Genomic DNA, 20,580 nt, shown 5'->3' with positions numbered 1-20,580 from the left:
GACTACTAGCTGTGCCTGAGTTGATAGTCAAGAATTCCTGAAACTCCTTCAAAAAGTACTCCACAAATTTGGAATCCTTAAGGAGAAAAGGGTCCAAATGCCAATGTTGCAAACTGAGCCCTTCACTCTTGGCCTTAACCTCCAAATATACCGCCACGTGATCGGAGATAGCTATATTCCCAATTTTACAACCCATAATCGAATCCAGAAGGGCAGAGGGAGCCAGAAAGAGATCAATCCTCGTGTGACATTTATGAGGGTTTGAAAAAAAAGGTGAAGTCCCGGCCGGTAGGGTGACAATATCTTCAAATATCCATTAGCCCCAACTCCTCGCATAAGACAACCACTTGCATGGCCTGTGAAGAAATAGTTGGGGACCCACAAGGCATCCTGCCAACTGTCAGATCCAAAAGACAATTAAAATCCCTCCTCCCTATGATAATGTGCCATGTTCCAAAAGCACTCGGCTTAGAGAAAGCAATAATCAAAAATTTGAGGGGATGCGCTGGAGGACAGTAGACATTTAAAATGCCATATTCCTCCCCATGTATCAAGGCTTTAAGTATCACAAACCACCCCTGCTTATCTTTCACCTGCTCTAATAATGTGAACGGAAGATTTTTCTGGGTAAGTACCACCACTCCCCTACTTTTAGTAGTAAAGGTTGAACAGAATACCCGGTCATAAACCCCTGTTGTAATTTCAGGCATTCCCCATCATCAAGATGGGTTTCCTGCAACAAAGTGATATCAATCCTTTCCCTCTTAAGGCTAGAAAACACTTTTTTTCCTTTTACCAAGCGAATGACTTCCCTTAATGTTCCAGGTGCACCATTTAATAAGACACTTAGCCATATCACCTTTCAAAGACTCCTGAACCCCTCGAAGGGAGAACCCTGCTTACAAAGTGCCGAGCAAAAGTAAATAAAGACTGATAGAGTCAAAGAACTATATATACAAAAACTACTCTATCATAATGATGAACAACTATTACTACCAAAAAACTACAAAGAAACCCAACTATAAAACCTTGAATGGAAGACTCTTTCCCCAGCCCATAGGAGGCACTCACCCTACCCATCCCCTCCTTCACAGCTCCTCAAACCCAGACTGTGCCCCAGCCTAAGGCCAGCAAAAAACCAAGGAGATAATCCTTCAATCAACAGAAAAAAGACCAAGTCAGGATGAGCACTCCACCCATCCCTGGCTTCATGTCACCCCTATGTGTGACTAAAAGAGAAACAGAACAAACATAAAAAGAGAGACAACAAAGAACATCCACAAAATCTCCCATCAGAAAGGAACAACTATTCCAAGCTTTTTTCCCCCTTTCCAAAAAAGAAATTATTAGGGTGAAAGAAAGGACTAAAAAGGGAAGGGAAAACAAGGGGAAAGAAGGAAAATAGAATAAACATCACAATCCATGTCCCTCATTTTGCTTCTCTCCCATCTCATATCAACCCCATTCCCTCACTTTCCACATCCCTCTCCTCTTTCAACACCCTCCCCTCTCCCCACTCCCCATCTCAGCATCCTCCCTACTCCTCTCTATCCCCATTCCCACATTCTCTCACCTCCCCTCCAATCCTCCCTCCTTTCTCACGACTCTCCCCACTCCTGACTACCTGCTCCTCGGATGCTGCTTGAACTGCTGTGCTTTTCCAGCACCACTAATCCAGGATCTACATCCCTTCCCATATCCACTGACTTGACACTGGGAGACAGAGCTTGGTGGTGGAGTGTTGTGTTTCAGACTGGAGGCCTATGATCAGCTGTGTTCCACATTGATCGGTGTTGGTTCAAACTGTTGTTTGTCACTTATACAAACGATTTGGATGAGCATTTAGGAGGCATGGTTAGTATGTTTGTGGGTGACAAACATCGAGTGGTGCAGACAACAGTGTTTGGGATTAGGCCAGACCCCAGCAAAATATGTTCAGAAGGTTTCCCAGAGCATAACCTTTTCTTATTTTAAAGGCAGATGTGGGGTGGTTATTCAAGGAGTGATGCAGCTGATCAAATCACTTGGCCTGAAGCAAACAGAATTTATTTAAACACTTCAGTTGAAACATTAATAAAAGAAAACAGAATTTAGAATAAGCTTATTATTTGAAAACCCAACCAACTCAATACAGCCAGTTAACTGAAGAGCTGTTCCAATTCCCACAATATCCCATAAATACATCCCTTGGCAAAAGGTAAACTCAAAGCCAGCTTCTTACAGGCAGGAGTGAACAACTCCCATAGAGATTTCAGAGAGGAAGCCAGCCAGGAGTCATCTGTTGAAGCTTGGAACATTTTTCTGCTGCAATCGGCCTCTCACTGTCAAACCAGAGAAATCACCTGAACGGGGAGAACTGGCCACTCCCTGCCATTGTGAACACAGACTTCTGGGCACCTCTGCCTTCCAGCTCTCCTGATAGAAACCAAGTACTAAATGACCTTTTTAAAGTGACAGCATCATCACAACAATGAAGAAGGTTATTTAAGATTACAAGGGAATTTTGATCAGTTGGAACAATGGGAACAGAAGTGGCAGATGGAGTTTAATTCGAATAAATGTAAGGTACTGCATTTTGGTAAAACAAACAAGGGCAGGACTTATACATTTAATGTGGGGCCCTGGGGAGGGTTGTTGAACGGGGAGACCCAGGGGTTCAGATATATAGTTCTTTGCGAGTTGCATCATAGGGAGATAGGGTGGTTCAGCACATGTACTTTCAGTGTTCGCGCGACTGAGTATTGGAGTTGGGACATCATGCTGAGGTTGTACAGGATGTTGGTGAGGCCACTGTTGGAATACTGGGTACAGTTCTGATCACCCTGCTATAGGAAAGACATGATGAAATTGGAGATGGTTCAGAAAAGATTGACCAGGAAGTTACCGGGATTGGGGAGGTTTGAGTTATAATGAGAGGCTGGATAGGCTGGGACTTTTTCACTTCAGCATATGACATTGAGAGATGACTTTATAAAAGTCTATAAAATCATGAGGGACATGGATAAGATGAACTGCAAAGATCTTTTCCCAAGGCTGTGGTAGTTCAATATTGGGGGGCATAGATGTAAGGTGAGAGGAGAAAGATTTAAAAGGGACCTGAGGGGCAACCTTTTCCACACAGGGCCTGGTTCACATATGGAATGTACTTCCAGAGCAAGTTCTAACATTTAAAAGACATTTGGTAGGTACACGAATAGGAAAGGTTTGGAGGGTTATGGACCAAAACCAGGCAAATAGGAATATTTTAGTTTTGGAAACTTGGTCGGCACGGGCACATTGGACGAAGGTTGTGTTTCCAAGCTTTATCCTTCTCCCTCCACCATCACCTTCCCTACTCCTCTCTATATCACCTCCCTCTCCGTGCATCTCTCTTCTATCACAACCTTCCCGAATTCTCTCTATCCACTTCCCACTTCCCTCCCCCTTACTTCTCCATGCCCCTCCCCTCTCAACATCCTTCTCTACCCTCCCTCTCCTCTCTTACCAACCTCCCCACTCCCTTTTACCACCCTTTCTCCACGATCTATCCACCCTCTTCTGTCTGACCCTCTTCATCCCGATAGCTTCAGCCTCCCTTTCCCCTCTATCTCCTTCTCACTTCCCTCCCTCTCTCCTTCCCACCACCCTCCCCAGTTCCCTCTATCCCCCTTCCCTCCCAACCTCCTGCCCCACTCCCTCTCCCCCGGTGAGAAATTGTTAAACTGAGTGTGAAGGCTGTAAAGTTTGAACTGAAATATGAGGTTTGATTTTTTGAGCTTCACCGTGCTCTGTAAGAGTGACTGCTGTGGTCTGGGTCCAGTTATTACATTTACACTGACTGCAAGTACTTGCTGGAAGATTGGCTTTGTGAAGGCTTAATGAGGTCTCATCCTCAAACACATCAGAATTTTATTTAGTCCTGTGTGGAATGTAGGGGTGGCTGTCTGGTCAGTATTTATTACCCAGCCCTAGGGACAGGAGCAGCTCATTCTGCCCTCGAACCTCTTCCATCATTCAGTGAGATCATGACTGATATGGAGTTTAGGAGACTTATTAAAACCTCCCTCTTTAAAAAAGCCTTTGGGATTCTGATCCAATACCCTTTGAAGTTTCTAAATAGTATATTTTATCATAACGCTCCGGTGAAAGTCTTGAGATGGTTTATTAAATTAAAGAGTGATGTCCATTGGCATGAGTCAGTCACTAAGTTGACGAAGGCTGTCACTTAGTCAACTTGTCAGGTCACTGGGCCTCTGACGATGAGCCCTCTTGGGATATCTGGTCAGCATGGATGGGTTGGGCTGAAGGGTCTGTTTCTGTGCTGTACATCTCTATGTCTATGTCTCTATGTCTCTTTGGTGCACACTGCTGTTTGCACTCTGGTAGCAGTGTACACCATTTACTAGATGCACTGCAGGCACTTACTGAACTTCCTTCTATAGCACCTTATAAAAGTCACAATAGCACTGATGGTGGCTGTTCAGGCAACAAGTTGATGCCAACTCTGTGTAAAGCCATTCAATCAGTCCTGTTCCCCTACATTAATCCCCAAACCTTGCAGCTTTACATCCATCATGTGTCCATTCAATTTCCTGCTAAACCCCTGACCTCCACCACTAAGGAAGACATTGGAAGCAGACGCATGGGGTCATCACCACCCATCAGCTACAAGGCCCCTTCAAACCCCCACACCATCCTGAATTGGGACTATACTGCTGTTCCTTCACTATTGTTGGCTTAAAATTCTGGAAATCCATCCCAACAGCTTCGTGGGAACAATGACACTACGTGGACTTAACCAATTTTAAAAGGTTGCTCAACTCCACCTCCTCAAGGACAATAAATGATCGATAATAAAGGTACACATTCTGAAAATAAATTAAAACATTTAAAGATGACTGGACCATGAACAATACCTCAAGGAGCTTCTGCAATGTCCTCAGGCTAAATTAAATCAGCAAGAGACCCGGGGTCACAGAGTGGAAAGGATGAAAGAGACAGAGACTGAATGATATTAATTATACCCATTAAAAATCAGAAATTCTTTGATTTGAAAGCTTGCATCATCATGCAGATTGGAAACTGCATCCATGCTGCTCTTTACCTGCCATTCATTCCCATCGATTGTTACTGGAGAGTGACAAGAGAAGGTGATCAAGAGATAAAATCCTTTGTTATCACATGAGGATCTTACCTTTAGGCTTAGAAATGTTCTCCCAATCTGAAATCAGAAATAATAAACCAATAAAACTGGAGAAATCAGCATGTACTTAAATCCACACAAGAAAACGGACTGTGATTGTTATTTAACAGCTGGCTGTGAATTGGACGTTGTTACTCTCAAAGTGTTAGTCATGTTAATCCACAGTCTGGGTGGCAAGGAAGCAATTTCCTCATTCCAGTCTTCAGCCTTTTTAAAATCTATTTCACGTGTCATGTCAATTACAGCCGTTACATTTTACATCCTCCTCCTGTGTGAGGGCAGAGTGCAGGGACAGGTCGGTTGGTATCATCAGTAATAGCCACAGCAAACAAGTGCCAGACAATGGCCATCTCTGAGAAATGGGTATCGAACCAGCTCCCTGACATACAACACTATCACCATCACTGATTGTTAACCAACAACATTCTGGGAGTTGACCATTCAGCAGAAACTTAACCAGACTAACTACATAAATACTGTGACGATAAGAACAGGGAAATCTGAGGTCAGTAACTCACTTCCTGACTGCCGAGAGTCAGTCTACAAGTTAGGAATGTGATGAAATACCTGTCACTTGCCTGGAGAGGTCCTGTTACAACAACACTGCGAAAGCTTGACCCGGTGTAGGACCGATCGGCCTGATGGTTCAGAACTCCACCCACCACCATTGCAGTGAGACAGCAGAGTGTCCCACCTATAAACTGCACTGTGGGAACTCACTGCACCATCAGTGTTCTCTGATAGCTCCCTACAACCTGCACCACATCGATATCCGGGTAAAACAGAGTCATTGAAACACCATTCCTGACCATGCACCATACTGATTTGGAACTAGGTCATGATTCCTTCACTGTCACTGGGTTAAAATCCTGGAACACCTTCCCTTCCAGTCCGGTTCAAGATAGGACCTGCAGCTTCTTATTCACCATTCATGGTCTACATCATAAAACCCAACACCATCTGGTGTTTCGGTGACTCCTGGGGTGGGGAGGGGTGGGGTTTCCCACGCAATTTGGAAAGTGCTGCTCCAACCTTGACTATGACAATACACTTCAGGCTGGTCTCCCAGATTTTACCTTCTATAAATGGGAGGTCACGGAGAACTCTGCTGCTGTGTCTCTGCTGCAGTTCAGTTGTATCTCTCTCACCTCTGAGTCAGGAGGCTGTCAATTCTCCTCCAAAGCCCTCAGCATGTAACCAAGCTGACCATTCCAGTGCAGTCCTGAGGGAGTGCTGCACAGTCAGAGGTGCCATCCTTCAGGTGAGATGTTAAACCTAGATTTCTCTGCTCCCTCATGTGGACATAAATATTCCATCGGACTATTCTGAAGAACAGTGGGGGTTGTCCCTGGTCAATATTAATCCTCAGTCAACATCACATTTTAGACATTGCATTACACTGTTTGTGGGACACTGCTGCAGACAAATTAACCACAGAATTTCTCACGTTACACCATTGAGTGAACCTCCAATACACCTTGTTTATAAAGTGCTTTGGAACATCCTAATATTATTATTTTAATGAATGTTATTCATAATGAAACCATTATTTTCATACAGGTGAATATACATCATTGTTACTGCATATTTTAAAAACAATTATATTTATTCATGAGACAGTTTCTCTTCCAATAATATCACTGATCAGACTGAGGATGCTACATTTCCCTGGGTAGCCCCATCATGTTTTCCTCAGATGACCATTTAGGGAGGCTCAGTGGCTCAGCAGTTAGCACTGCTGCCTCACAGCACCAGGGACCCAGTTCAATTCCAGCCTCGGGTTACTGTATGTATGGAGTTTGCACATTCTCCTTATGTCTGTACAGGTTTCCTCCGGGTGCTCTGGTTTCCTCCCACAGTCACAAAGGTGTGCAGATTAAGTGAGTTGGCCATCGTAGATTGTCCATAGTGTTCAGGGGTGTGTAGGTTAGGTGTATTAGTCAGGGAAAATGTAAAATGATAGGGTAAGGGAATGGGTCTGGGTGGGTTACTCTTCAGAGGGTCTGCGTGGACTAGTTGGGCCAAATGGCCTGTTTCCACATTGTAGGGATTCTATCCCGTGCTGTTGTTCATGTCTGGTCTGACAGAGTAAACTCACAGGTGGTTATCATTCACAGGACATCAGTTCTTACTGGAAACAAATCATATTGTAAACAGAAACAAATAGAAATTCTGCCCCTCTCTCTCTCTCTAAAGATTTCCATTTTGACTGAAATATTCAAACCACCATTTCTCAGCTAATTTCACATCTGACAAAGGGTAACTGGCTCGAAATATTAAAACTGTTTCTCTCTCCGTGGCTGCTGCCTGACCTGCTGGGTTTCTCCAGGTTTCCAGTGATCCAGTTCTTCATTTTATTTCAGTCACGCTGGGCCCTCTGGTTTTATTAGTTTGCCTTTGATTGATACACCACAGGTTAAGGAAGGAGGGTCCAAATGAGGTAAATGATGGTGATATAGTATCATCAGTGCATTAGTAATCCAGACAGCCGAGTAATATATTTCAAAACTCAAAACACACGGTCGAATTTGATATTTAAATATCTGGAATTAAAAATCTCACGAAGGCATGAAATGATTCTTGTAAAAACCATCTGTTTCACTAACTTCTTTTAAAGAGTAAATTCTGCTGTCCTTATCCAGTCTGACCTACAAGTAGCTCTCGGTCAATAGCAATGTCACTGCCTCAGAATTGCCCTGAAATGGTGAGCAAGCCTCTCAGTGATAACAATCAGTTGGCAGAGATGCTGCCACAAGTTAAATCTGTGAAACACTTCCTAAGAAGAAAGGAGATATTTAGAGAGGTTAGGAAATAGATTAGATTACTTACAGTGTGGAAACAGGCCCTTCAGCCCAACAAGTCCACACCGACCCGCCGAAGCGCAACCCACCCATATCCCTACATTTACCCCTTATCTAACACAATGGGCAATTTAGCATGGCCAATTCACCTGACCCACACATCTTTGGACTGTGGGAGGAAACCTACGCAGACACGGGGAGAATGTGCAAACTCCACACAGTCTGTTGCCTGAGTTGGGAATTGAACCTGGGTCTCAGGCGCCATGAGGCAGCAGTGCTAACCACTGTGCCACTGAGCCACCCCATTAGCTCAGGTGTCAAGGTTTTCATGTGAAAGGTCCAGACCTGAAGTGTTTGTTTCGAACCAGGAAGACAATATGTGAAGCTGAGTGCGTTCCAGCTCAGTTGTGCTTCAGTCAAGGAAGAGCCACAATAGACCAGGAGTTGAAAGAAACCATTAAGTCAGGCCGATAGATGTGATACAGAGGGGATTCTCTGTGATGTCTGAGTACAGTAAAATGATGCTGCTGGGATCAATAGGATTATATTTTCAATTGTGCATTTCTAAACCTTTCAAATTGTGTTAAATATAAAAGTAAATAGCTTGGATTATCATTAGAACCAACCCTTCAGCTTTGTATGCTTATGTTTCAGTGAATGACCACATCACTAAATAAAAAGAAGTTAAACAAATGATGATCTATCAAGTTGGATTTTAGTCGGTGATTTCATTTGGCCAGTAATAAGATCAGCTGGGATCTCAGCAACATTTATCCCAAATGGAGAAAACTTTGCAAAGGCACTATTTGTCTGGTAAATTGTGCACAAAGTAATCTTCGAACAGATAGTTTAACAGACTTTATTTTGCAGGATAGATGTGCCATCTGCACAGTGAAATACCTCCACACTTGGCTATATTACAAATATTTCATCATTTCTTCCCATATTGTTCAACCATCTTGACATGCTGCAGTTCTGCAAGAATTCCAATAAATATAAACTGGAATTAAAAGTAAAAATGATTTAATTGGACTGATCTGCTTTCACTGAATACAAATATGAAGAAATAGCATTCACCTCCATTTGAAACAAACCAAACTTGACATTTTCTCCAGTGCAACATACACCAAGCTCTGTTACCTTTAAGTGTTAAAGTGTTAGACTGTGCTGCAGTTCATGTTGTATTATATCATCAAATTAGTTTAGTTCTATTAAGGATTCAGGAAGAGGTAGAAGAATAAACTAAACAAAACGTTTTTTTCCGTATTGAAAAAAAATTGAAAACAATGATATCTGATGAAAAAAGGTAAATTGGAGGGCTGTCTTAGACATGCTTCTGGCTTCATTAAAACAGCGATCTCCTCCCCCACCCTCCCCTCCCACTGGGACCAAAACTGTAATGACTGAATTATCACAAATACAATGAAACACAATAGAAACAAAATCCCTGGTTCAGTTTTAACATTTCTCTGGAGTCCCAAATCTGTGTTGTCCATTGTCACTGAGTCTGAGACTGTACCTTTGATATTTCTTAATTGTTTCACAATCCAAATGATCCCAGCGATTAAAGTAATGATGAGAAGACAGAACACCAGAGATAAAAACACCAGCCAGCCTGAGACAGAAGGGAAGAAATCATCTTGAAAGTAAATGGCAGTTCATTAGATACTTATAATTTCAGATACATTCCACGGGAATCATCCTTTTAAAATGACTGAGTTTAGCACATTTTCAGGTTTATGGTCCCCGAGTTGAAGACTTTGGTTTCTACCGAGTGAGTGGGTAGTTAAGATCGCCCATGTCACCCTCTTGTACCTGAGTCACCCGGATATCACTAACTATGGATTTTGCACAGACTGTTCACCGCATGGCTAACCCAAAGCTGGCCCCTTTAAATATGTGGATCAAAAATGGACTGTGTTATTGGACCCAGGTGATGATGCAGGGGTAATGTCACTGAGGCCCAGGATAAAGCTCTGGGGATACAGGTTCAAACCCAGCACAGCAGTTAATGGAATTTAAATTCAACAAATGAATTCTGGAATTTGAAGCCAGTCCCTGTAATGGTGACTGTGCAGCTAACATCAGTTATGAATAAAGAGCTGACAATAACTGTGTACAGGGAGTCCCTGGGTTACGAATGTCGGACTTATGAACCGACCTCCGTAAAGCCTATTATTTTAAAAAGATCCGAGTTACATCCAATGGTTTGTACTAACGAAAGGGTCGACTACTTTGTGTGTAGCTGTTCCGACTTACATACAAATTCGACTTATGAACAGACTTAAAAATGGAACTTATTCATAATCCGGGGACTTCCTGTATTGTGGAAGCTCCAGGATGAGAGTCTGGGAGTTCAGAACATCCATTGTAAAGCTCAATGGAGAAACACCACGATCAAAGGCACTCCCACCAAAGAGTTTTTGTTTAATCAGCCTTTTTAAAGATGTTATTCCACACCTCTTGAGTAGGTGGGAATGGAAACCAAACCTTTTAGCACAGAGGCAGGGACGCTACCACTGTGCCACAAGAGGCTGGATCCCACATCAAATCCCTCAAGTTGTCTGCACCAGAGAATGTTTCACATAAAATATAAATGTATATCGTAAATATAAACTCAAATTGTAAATGGAATGAGGCACCTCAGAGTGTGGCACTGCAGCCAAAAGTGCACCAAGTTAAAAAAACACACAACATCACATTATAGTCTAACAGGTTTATTTGGAAATACAAGCTTTCTGAACACTGCACTTTCATCAGGCACATAGTGAAGCAGGATCATAGCACACAGAATTTATAGCAAAGCATCATAGTGTCATACACAGCTGATGTGATATAACCCGGTTTTGGTTCATTCATATGTATATCCCAGAACTTCTTTTCAAGTCAAATTCCTAAGATAACTTACGGTTTTATAAAAAAAAGTGACATCTCAGCTCAGACAATGTATTAAAGGTGCAAGGCTACAGTCTGTCTGTATCCCAATCTTGAGTCAGACTGGTTCTATTTCCAAAGTAGGAGTGTGTGTGCGTGTGTGTGCTTGGTAGAGTGAGTACGTGCTTGGTAGCATGTGTGCATGAGTGTGATGGAGTATAAACCTGTGAGAGGGTGTGCACATGGATGTGAGTGTGGGGGCTGTATGTGTCTGATAGAAAGCATGCGTATGAAAGAGGGTCTGCATGAGTGTGTGAGTATGAAAGAGTGTGTGTGTGTGTGTGTGTGTGTGTGTGTGTGTGTGTGTGCGTGCGTGCGAGAGAGAGTGTGTAGTGGAGTGGGTCACCTGTAATGTGACATGAACCCAATGGCCCAGTTGGGTATTGAACTTGGCTATCAGCCTCTGCTTGGCCACTTTGCGTTGTTGCGAAGTCCACCTTGGAGGACTATTGCACCATTAAGTTCTAACTGCTGTGTAAATCGTTTTTATGGAGTTCGTGAACAGAGTGTTTATTTTGAAAATAAAACTGTATTTTATCATGAACCGACCTGCTATCTGAATTGCTGCTTCTTGTTCTTCTTTCAACAGCTTGTTCTGTATGAGATACTTGAAGCTGTTTGTTGCATCTTTTGTTACAGTGACACTGCTCTGGACATTGACAAGGCCATTCGAGTCACGTTGGTAGTTTATTTCAGACGGTGCCGTTAGGTTCTGGCCATTCCCATCAGTCCATGATATCTGTGGCTGTGGGAACCATCCATTGGATTCACACATAAGCTCAATTCCATTTTTATGGTAACCATCGATCTGGATCCAGTGCTCACGCCCCAGTGCTACAACAATCAATGAACACTCGTTTAAACAGCTTAGAAACAAATTTTAACCCACATGTGAGTTCATTTACTGTTATTGAAGGATAAAATAGTCTTAGTATTTCTGCAACATGATTCATTGGAATTGTACTGAATTTCATCACAAAATATATTTTTATCTAATGATCCGACAACTAAAACAAAAGGGAATCCAAACACCTCTGAGAGATAGTAAGAGGAGGGGTTGGGCTGATAGGGGACCGTAAAGGGATCCATCACAAAAACAGAAATTGCTGGTGAAACTCAGCAGGTCTGGCAGCATCTGTGGACAGAAAGCAGAGTTAATGTTTCGACTCTGATCACTCTTCATCAGAACTTTGTTTCAAATCTCCAGTATCTGCAGTTCTTTGTTTTATAATAAAGGGATCTGTGCCTGGAAGAAGGAGGTGTGGCTGAGTTATTTTCTGAGTATTATGTTTTAGTCTTTGATAAAGTAGAAGATCCTGATGAAGTCATAGAGAGAGGAGAGGTAGTTCAGACATTGGATGAGCTAAAACTTAATAAAAGGCGAACAATTCAATAGATTCTGGATGTAGGTTTGCTAAATGAAAGTGAGGACTGCAGATGCTTGAGATCAGAGTCAAGGTTAGAGTGGTACTGGAAAAGCAGATCAGGCAGCATCTGAGAAGCAGGAAAATTGACATTTTAGGCAGGAGCCCTTCATTAGGTAGGTTTGCTCGCTGAGCTGGTAGGTTCATCTTCAAACATTTCATTACCTTACTAGGTAATATCTTCAGTGAGTCTCTGGACGAAGCACTGCTGATGATTCCCACTTTCTATTTATATGTTTGGGTTTCTTTGAATTGGTGATGTCATTTCCTGTGGTGATGTCATTTCCCGTTTTTCTCATGGGATTGGAAATGCGGTCCAACTCAATGTGATAGAGTTCCGATTGGATTGCCATGCTTCTAGGAATTCTCGTGTGTGTCTCTGTTTGGCTTATCCTAGGATGGATGTGTTATCCCCATCAAAGTGGTGTTCATCCTCATCTGTACGTAAGGAGACTAGCCATTCTCCCCAACATCAAAGACATCTTCGAAATGACTGCCAGATTACTCAGACCCCTTGGCATCATGGTAGCTCACAAACCCACCAACACACTAAAACTGCAGCTAATGAACTTGAAAGACCCTACGCAGACAACAAGCAAAACTAATGTCATTCACAAAATACCATGCAAGAATTGTAACAAACACTACATTGGACAAAAAGACTGAAAACTAGCGACCAGGAGACATGAACATCAACTGGCCACAAAACAACATGATCCTCCCTCACTAGTATCCTAACATTACAGAATTTCATAATTGTATTGAGAGTGAAAAAACAGAGTCTTAAACTTAACGGCATTTCCAAAGGACTGAAGCAGACCATCTGCAGCAAATAACGTAATTATGGGCAGTCTCAAATTGAACCTAAAAACATAAAATGCTCCAGATTCACAGGAAGACTGAAGGTCAAGAATATTTCAAAATCACCAAAGAATAACTATTTAAAAACTGTAACATTTCAAATCTGAGATAAAAAAGAAAGAAACGTAAAAACGGAGAGTAAGAACTTCTCCAAATTTACATTTTGGAGAGCAGCAAGTCTAACTGTCAATGTCGCCTGGAGTTAGTGCCATTCCAACAATGGGGGAAGGAATCCTTTCCAAGATGGAACACAGACTTGGCCAGTTATGACTGTCATGACTTGGGTGTGGAGGGGTAGGATTTTGGGAACCATCTTCTCAATCCCATACTAAAAAGAAAGGTTGGGAGGCAGGAAGTGCTGTTGTGATTTGGCTAATTCAGCCATTCTGCTGCAGCTATGTTCTGAGTAGCAATGGATCAAAGTGCAAAATCTGTACGGATCTGTTTTGCACTTTTTGTGTTTACTAATGGATCATTTACCAATAAAGTATACTTCTGAAATTCAAAAACTCAAAACATCTTCTGGCTACCTCAACTTTTATGCAGTTACTATATCAGCTTCATGGAGATACACCTTCCCCATTACAGGAATAGGAGAACCCACAGATTTTTACTGTGCTGCAAGTACATTCATTATCAAATGTATAATATGCAAACATTTTAATGAGATAAATAACTTCACTCTGAATAAAATCATTTGGATTTTGACTGAAATATCAATTTGAAAAAATGTTACTCATTTGTCGTAGACGCGTTCATTCACCTCCAACTTTCAGCTCACTTCCATGAAGTTGGTGAACTGTTCAAGTTCCTCGTGAGAGCACCTCCCCCCTCACGCCAATCCCCCACCTCCATCCAAGGTCCCAGAGGATCCTTCCACATCTGGCAGAGATTTTCCTGCACATCCAAACACCTCATCTACTGTGTCTGTTGCTCTCGATGTGGTCTCCTCTACATTGGGGAGACAGGACACCAACTTGTGGAACGTTTCAGGGAACATTGCTGAGACACATGCACTAAACAACCCCACCACCCTGTGGCTAACCAGTTCAACATCCCCCTCCCACTCCACCAAGGAGGTGCAGGTTCTGGGTCTTCTCCACCACCAAATCCTAGCCACTCGGCACCTGGAGGAAGAACACCTCATCTTCTGCCTTGGGACCCTCCAACTACACAGGATCCATGTGGATTTTACCAGTTTCCTCATCTCCCCTCCCCCACCTTATCCTAGATCCAACCCTCCAACTCGGCCCTGCCCCCTTGAACTGTCCTACCTGTCCATCTTCCTTCCCACCTATCCGCTCCAGGAGGAAGTGAGGGTTGCAGATGCTGGACAATAGAGTCAAAACGTGTGGTGCTGGAAATGCACGGCCAGTCAGGCAGCATCCGAGGGGCAGGAGAGCCATCAGATGAAGAGCTTATGCTCAACAACATTGAATTTCCTGTTCCTCAGATGCTTCCTGATTGGCTGTGCTTTTCCAGCGCCACACTTTTTGACCCATGGCAAATCTACCTAACCTACACATCCCTGAACACAATAGACAATTCAGCCTGCACAGTTTGGACTGTAGGAGGAAACCGGAGAATACAGAGGACACCCACACAGCCACGGTGAGAATGAGTAAATTCCACACAGACAGTCACCCGAGGCTGGAACTGAACCTGAGTCCCTGCCCCTGTGAGGCAGCAGTACCAACCAGGGAGTCACTGTACCATCTGAATTATAATCAGGTAATGTTTCCCTAAATTTTCTAGTAATTGTCATTTTTAATCAGTTAAAATATGTAGCTTCTTCAGCGATGCTTGTCCATTTGTGATTCTTTGAGAAGTTTTCAACACATACTTTCATATTCTTGCTGTCTTGCAGTCAGTTCTGATTTTGACAGAGTTTTATGGGTGGCTTGGAATTATGTTGTATTTGCCTGTTGGAGAGAATACTTCCCCTGCTTCATTGCTCCTTTACCAGATGGTGTTTAATTCTCTAATCCCTGACCATAGAGTAGATGCCTTTTAAGGACCCCCAACTGCACAGCTTCAGCCTCAGCGATGAGTTGCTGCAGACCCTGTTAAGTGGCTTTTCTCGCTGGGATACATAGCACGTCCTGACTCTGGGCTTGATTCCGAGCTCCAGGTCCTCTTTCCTAGGCTTGTCTATGTTGTTTATCCCGACGTAGACCACAACAACAGGATCCTCCCCCTCCCTCTCCAATGTCCTTCCAAGCCAGTCAGAGTTGTCCCGCACCCTGGCACTGGGCAGGCAACATACCGGGCAGGACTCTCGATCCTGTTTAAAGGATACCATCAATTATAGAATCCTCTACAACTACCACTTACCTTTTTGCTCTCCCCCTTGTGAATGGCCTCCCGTACCATAGTGCAGGTGGTCAGCTGGCTCACCCTCCCTCATCCACACGGGGAACAAGGACGCCTCGTCCCTGTTGGACAAGGTCAGGAGCTGAGGCTGCTCTACCCCAGATCCATCTACCTGCCTCACTTGCAGTCACACCCTGCTGTCCCTGGCCACAGACTGAATTTGTGGTACTTAACCAACCAGGTGTGACTGTCTCCTGAAACACATCGCAATTTCCCTTCTCACGTGGTTGAAGATGCCCTCCAACACATCTCATCCACATCCCACACCTCCGACCTCAAACCTCCAACTGAAATAAGGACAGAACCCCCCCCCGGTCCTCACTTTCCACCCTATCAATCTTCGCATAAACCGCATCATCAGCCAACATTTCCGCCACCTCCGAACGGACCCCACCACCAGAGATATATTTCCCTCCCCACCCCTTTCCGCAAAGACCGTTCCTTCCGTGACTACCTGGTCAGGTCCATGCCCCCCAACAACCCACCCCCCCATCCTGGCACCTTCCCCTGCCACCGCAGGAATTGCAAAACCTGCACCCACACCTACCCCCCTCACCTCCATCTAAGGCCTCAAAGGAACCTTCCATATCCATCAAAGTTTCACCTGCACATCCACCAATATCATTTATATCCGTTGCTCCTGATGCAGTCTCCTCTACATTGGGGAGACTGGACGCCTCCTTGTAGAGCGCTTCAGGGAACATCTCCGGGACACCTGCACCAATCAACCACACCGCCCTGTGGCCCAACATTTCAACTCCCCCTCCCACTCTGCCAAGGACATGGAGGTCCTGGGCCTCCTTCACCGCCGCTCCCTCACCACCAGACGCCTGGAGGAAGAATGCCTCATCTTCCACCTCGGAACCCCAGGGCATCAATGTGGACTTCACCAGTTTCCTCATTTCCCCTTCCCCCACCTCATCCCAGTTCCAACCTTCCCCATGACTTGTCCTACCTGCCTATCTTCCTTTCCACCTATCCACTCCACCCTCCTCTCTGATCTATTACCTTTATCCTTGGCCCACCTCCAACCCCACTCCCCCCAACCCCCATTTACCTCTCCACCCTGCCCAGTCCTGATGAAGGGCTTTTCCTGTTCCTCGGATGCTGCCTGACCTGCTGTGCTTTTCCAGCACCACTCTAATCTAAACTCTGGTTTCCACCATCAGCAGTCCTCACTTTTGCCTCCTGAGACACAGTGTCCAGGTAACTCTCTCCCTCCCAGATGTGCTGCAGTGTTTGAAGCTCAGACTCTAGCTCATCAATTCTGAGCCTGAGCTCCTCCAACAACCAATACTTGCTGTAGATGTGGTCACTGCAGTTCACAATAGGATCAGCCAGCTCCCACATCATACAGTTACAGCACATCACCTGTCCAGCCACCTCTACTTAGTTAATTCCTGATCCCACTGGGAATGAACACTTCCTGAAATTAAACAGCACTTGGGACTCATTTCTTACTTTCCAATAATTACATAGAACATAGAACAGTACAGCACAGAACAGGCCCTTCAGCCCACGATGTTGTGCCAACCATTGATCCTCATGTAAGGTAAACCTAATGTACAAACCCTCAAATTCCTGTGACCATTTGCATGTCCAGCAGTCTCTTAAATATCCCCAATGACCTCGCTTTCACAACTGCTGCTAGCAACGCATTCCATGCTCTCACAACTCTCTGCGTAAAGAACCTGCCTCTGACATCCGCTCTATACTTTCCGCCAAACAGCTTAAAACTATGACCCCTAGTGTTAACAATTTATGCCCTGGGAAAAAGTCTCTGGCTATCAACTCTATCTATGCCTCTCATTATCTTATATCCCTCAATTAAGTCCCCTATCTTCCTTCTTTTTTCCAATGAAAAAAGTTCGAGTACAGTCAACCTCTCTTCGTAAGATAAGCCCTCCATTCCAGGCAGCATTCTGGTAAACCTCCTCTGAACCCTCTCCAAAGCATTCACATCTTTCCTATAATAGGGCGACCAGAACCGGACACAGTATTCCAAGTGCGGACTAACCAAAGTTTTATACAGCTGCAACAAGATCTCACGGCTCTTAAACTCAATCGCCCTGTTAATCAAAGCCAAAACACCATGTGCTTTCTTAACAACCCTGTCCACCTGGGTGGCAATTTTAAGGGATCTATGTACCTGCACACTAAGATCCCACTGTTCCTCCACACTGCCAAGAATCCTATCCTTAATCCTGAAATTGATCGAAGATTTTCGCCTTTCTTCAATAGATGTGTGAACAGTAAACACACACAATAGCAGCTCCTCTCCTAACATGTTTACTTTCACTTTCCAGTGAATTTATAAATTGACCGATGACCCACGGAGCCTTTTCAGACAAACGGTACAGGACCGCCACCGCCTGGCGGGAGACGGTACTGCGGCCCAATGTCTTTCAGTAACCATTACATGCAGCAAATGGCGCTGTCACACATCAAATCCTGGGCTTGTTGGCAATAGAGTCATAAATGCTGCAATTGTACCAGCCTCCACCACTTCCTCTGGCAGTTCATTCCATATACGTACCATGCTCTGTGTGAAAATGTTGCCCGTAGATCTCTTTTATATCTTTCCCCTCTCACCCTAAACCGATGTTTACTAGTTCTGGACTCCCCGACCCCAGGGAAAAGACTTTGTCTATTTATCCTATCCATGCCCCTCATAATTTTGTAAACCTCTATAAGGTCACTCCTCAGCCTCTGATAGTCCAGGGAAAATAGCCCCAGCCTGTTCAGCCTCTCCCTGTAGCTCAAATCCTCCAACGCTGACAACATCCTTGTAAATCTTTTCTGAACCCTTTCAAGTTTCACAACATCTTTCCAACAGGAAGGAGACCAGAATTGCATGCAATATTCCAACTGTAGCCTAACTAATGTCCTGTACAGCCGCAACATGACCTCCCAACTGCTGTACTCAATACTCTGACCAAAAAAGGAAAACACACCAAACGCCTTCTTCACTATCTACCTGCGACTCCACTTTCAAGGAGCTATGAACCTGCACTCCAAGGTCTCTTTGTTCAGCAACACTCCCTAGGACCTTATCATGAAGTGCATAAGTTCTGCTAAGATTTACTTTCCCAAAATGCAGCACCTCGCATTTATCTGAATCAAACTCCATCTGCCATTTCTTAGCCCATTGTCCCATCTGGTCAAGATCCTGTTGTAATCTAAGGTAACCCTCTTTGCTGTCCACTACACCTCCAATTTTAGAGTCATCTGCAAACTTCCTAACTGTACCTCTTATGCTCGCATCCAAATCATTGATGTAAATGACAAAAAGTAGAGGGCCCAGCACCGATCCTTGTGGCACTCCACTGGTCACAGGCCTCCAGTTTGAAAAACAATCCTCCACCACCACCCTCTGTCTTCTACCTTTGAGCCAGTCCTGTATCCAAATGGCTAGATCTCTACTCTATTCCATGAGATCTAACCTTCCTAACTAGTCTCCCATGGGGAGCCTTGTTGAACGTCTTACTGAAGTCCATATAGATCACATCTACCACTCTGCCCTAATCAATTCTCTTTGTTACTTCTTCAAAAAATTTGTGAGACATGATTTCCCATGCACAAAGCCATGTTGACTATCCCTAATCAGTCTTTGCCTTTCCAAATACATGTACATTCTGTCCCTCAGGATTCCCTCCAACAACTTGCCCACCACGGAGGTCAGGCTCACTGGTCTGTAGTTCCCTGGTTTGTCCTTACTACCCTTCTTAAACAGTGGCACCACGTTAGCCAATCTCCAGTATTCCAGCACCTCACTTGTGACTATCAATGGTACAAATATCTCAGCAAGAGACCCAGCAATCACTTCTCTAGCTTCCCACAGAGTTCCAGGTTACACCTGATCAGGACCTGGGGATCTATCCACCTTTACCCTTTTCAAGACATCCAGCACTTCCTCCTCTGTAATCTGGACATTTTGCAAGATGTCACCATCTATTTCCCTACAGTCTATATCTTCCATATCCTTTTCCACAGTAAATACTGATGCAAAATACTCATTTAGAATCTCCCCCATTTTCTGCGGCTCCACACAAAGGCTACCTTGCTGATCTTTGAGGGGCCCTATTCTCTCCCAAGTTACCCTTTTGTCCTTAATATATTTGTAATAACCCTTTGGATTCTCCTTAATTCTATTTGCCAAAGCTATCTCATGTCCCCTTTTTGCCCTCCTGATTTCCCTCTTAAGTATTCTCCTACTTCCTTTATACTCTTCTAAGGATTCACTCGATCTATCCTGTCTATACCTGACATATGCTTCCTTCTTTTTCTTAACCAAACCCTCAATTTCTTTAGTCGTCCAGCATTCCCTACACCTACCAGCCTTCCCTTTCACCCTGACAGGAATATACTTTCTCTGGATTCTCGTTTTCTCATTTCTGAAAGTTTCCCATTTTCCAGCCATCCTTTTACCTGTGAACATCTGTCCCCAATCAGTTTTTGAAAGTTCTTGCCAAATACCATCAAAATTGGCCTTTCTCCAACTTAGAACTTCAACTTTTAGATCTGGTCTATCCTTTTCCATCACTATTTTATATCTAATAGAATTATGGTCATTGGCCCCAAAGTGCTCCCTCACTGACACCTCAGTCACCTGCCCTGCCTTATTTCCCAAGACTAGGTCAAGTTTTGTACCTTCTCTAGTAGATACATTCACATACTGAATGCACTTAACAAATTCCTCTCCATCCCTTAACACTATGGCAGTCTAAGTCTGTGTTTGAAAAGTTAAAATCCCCTACCATAACCACCTTATTATTCTTACAGATAGCTGAGATCTTCTTACAAGTTTGTTTCTCAATTTCCCTCTAACTATTGGGGGGTCTATAATACGGTCTCAATAAGGTGATCATCCCTTTCTTATTCCTCCGTTCCACCCGAATAACTTCCCTGGATATATTTCTGGGAATATCCTCCCTCAGCACAGCTGTAATGCTATCCCTTATCAAAAATGCCACCCCCCCTCCTCTCTTGCCTCCCTTTCTATCCT

General features: G+C 43.9%; 1 protein-coding gene across 1 annotated transcript in view; it reads right to left on the bottom strand.

Moving 5' to 3' along the window:
- Positions 1-11,374: 11,374 nt before the first annotated feature.
- The window catches only part of LOC132832946 (butyrophilin subfamily 3 member A2-like), a 408,440-nt gene continuing 399,234 nt past the window's right edge, over positions 11,375-20,580 (bottom strand). Inside the window, exon 5 of the mRNA XM_060851190.1 lies at positions 11,375-11,751. Coding sequence (XP_060707173.1) covers positions 11,375-11,751 — 377 coding nt within the window. The remainder of the gene's footprint in view (positions 11,752-20,580) is intronic.

This window comes from Hemiscyllium ocellatum, chromosome 35 (genome assembly GCF_020745735.1).
Source record: "Hemiscyllium ocellatum isolate sHemOce1 chromosome 35, sHemOce1.pat.X.cur, whole genome shotgun sequence".
Classification (NCBI taxonomy): Eukaryota; Metazoa; Chordata; class Chondrichthyes; order Orectolobiformes; family Hemiscylliidae; genus Hemiscyllium; species Hemiscyllium ocellatum.
Note: the sequence above shows the minus strand (reverse complement) of the source record. Positions and strands in the feature narration are given on the sequence as shown.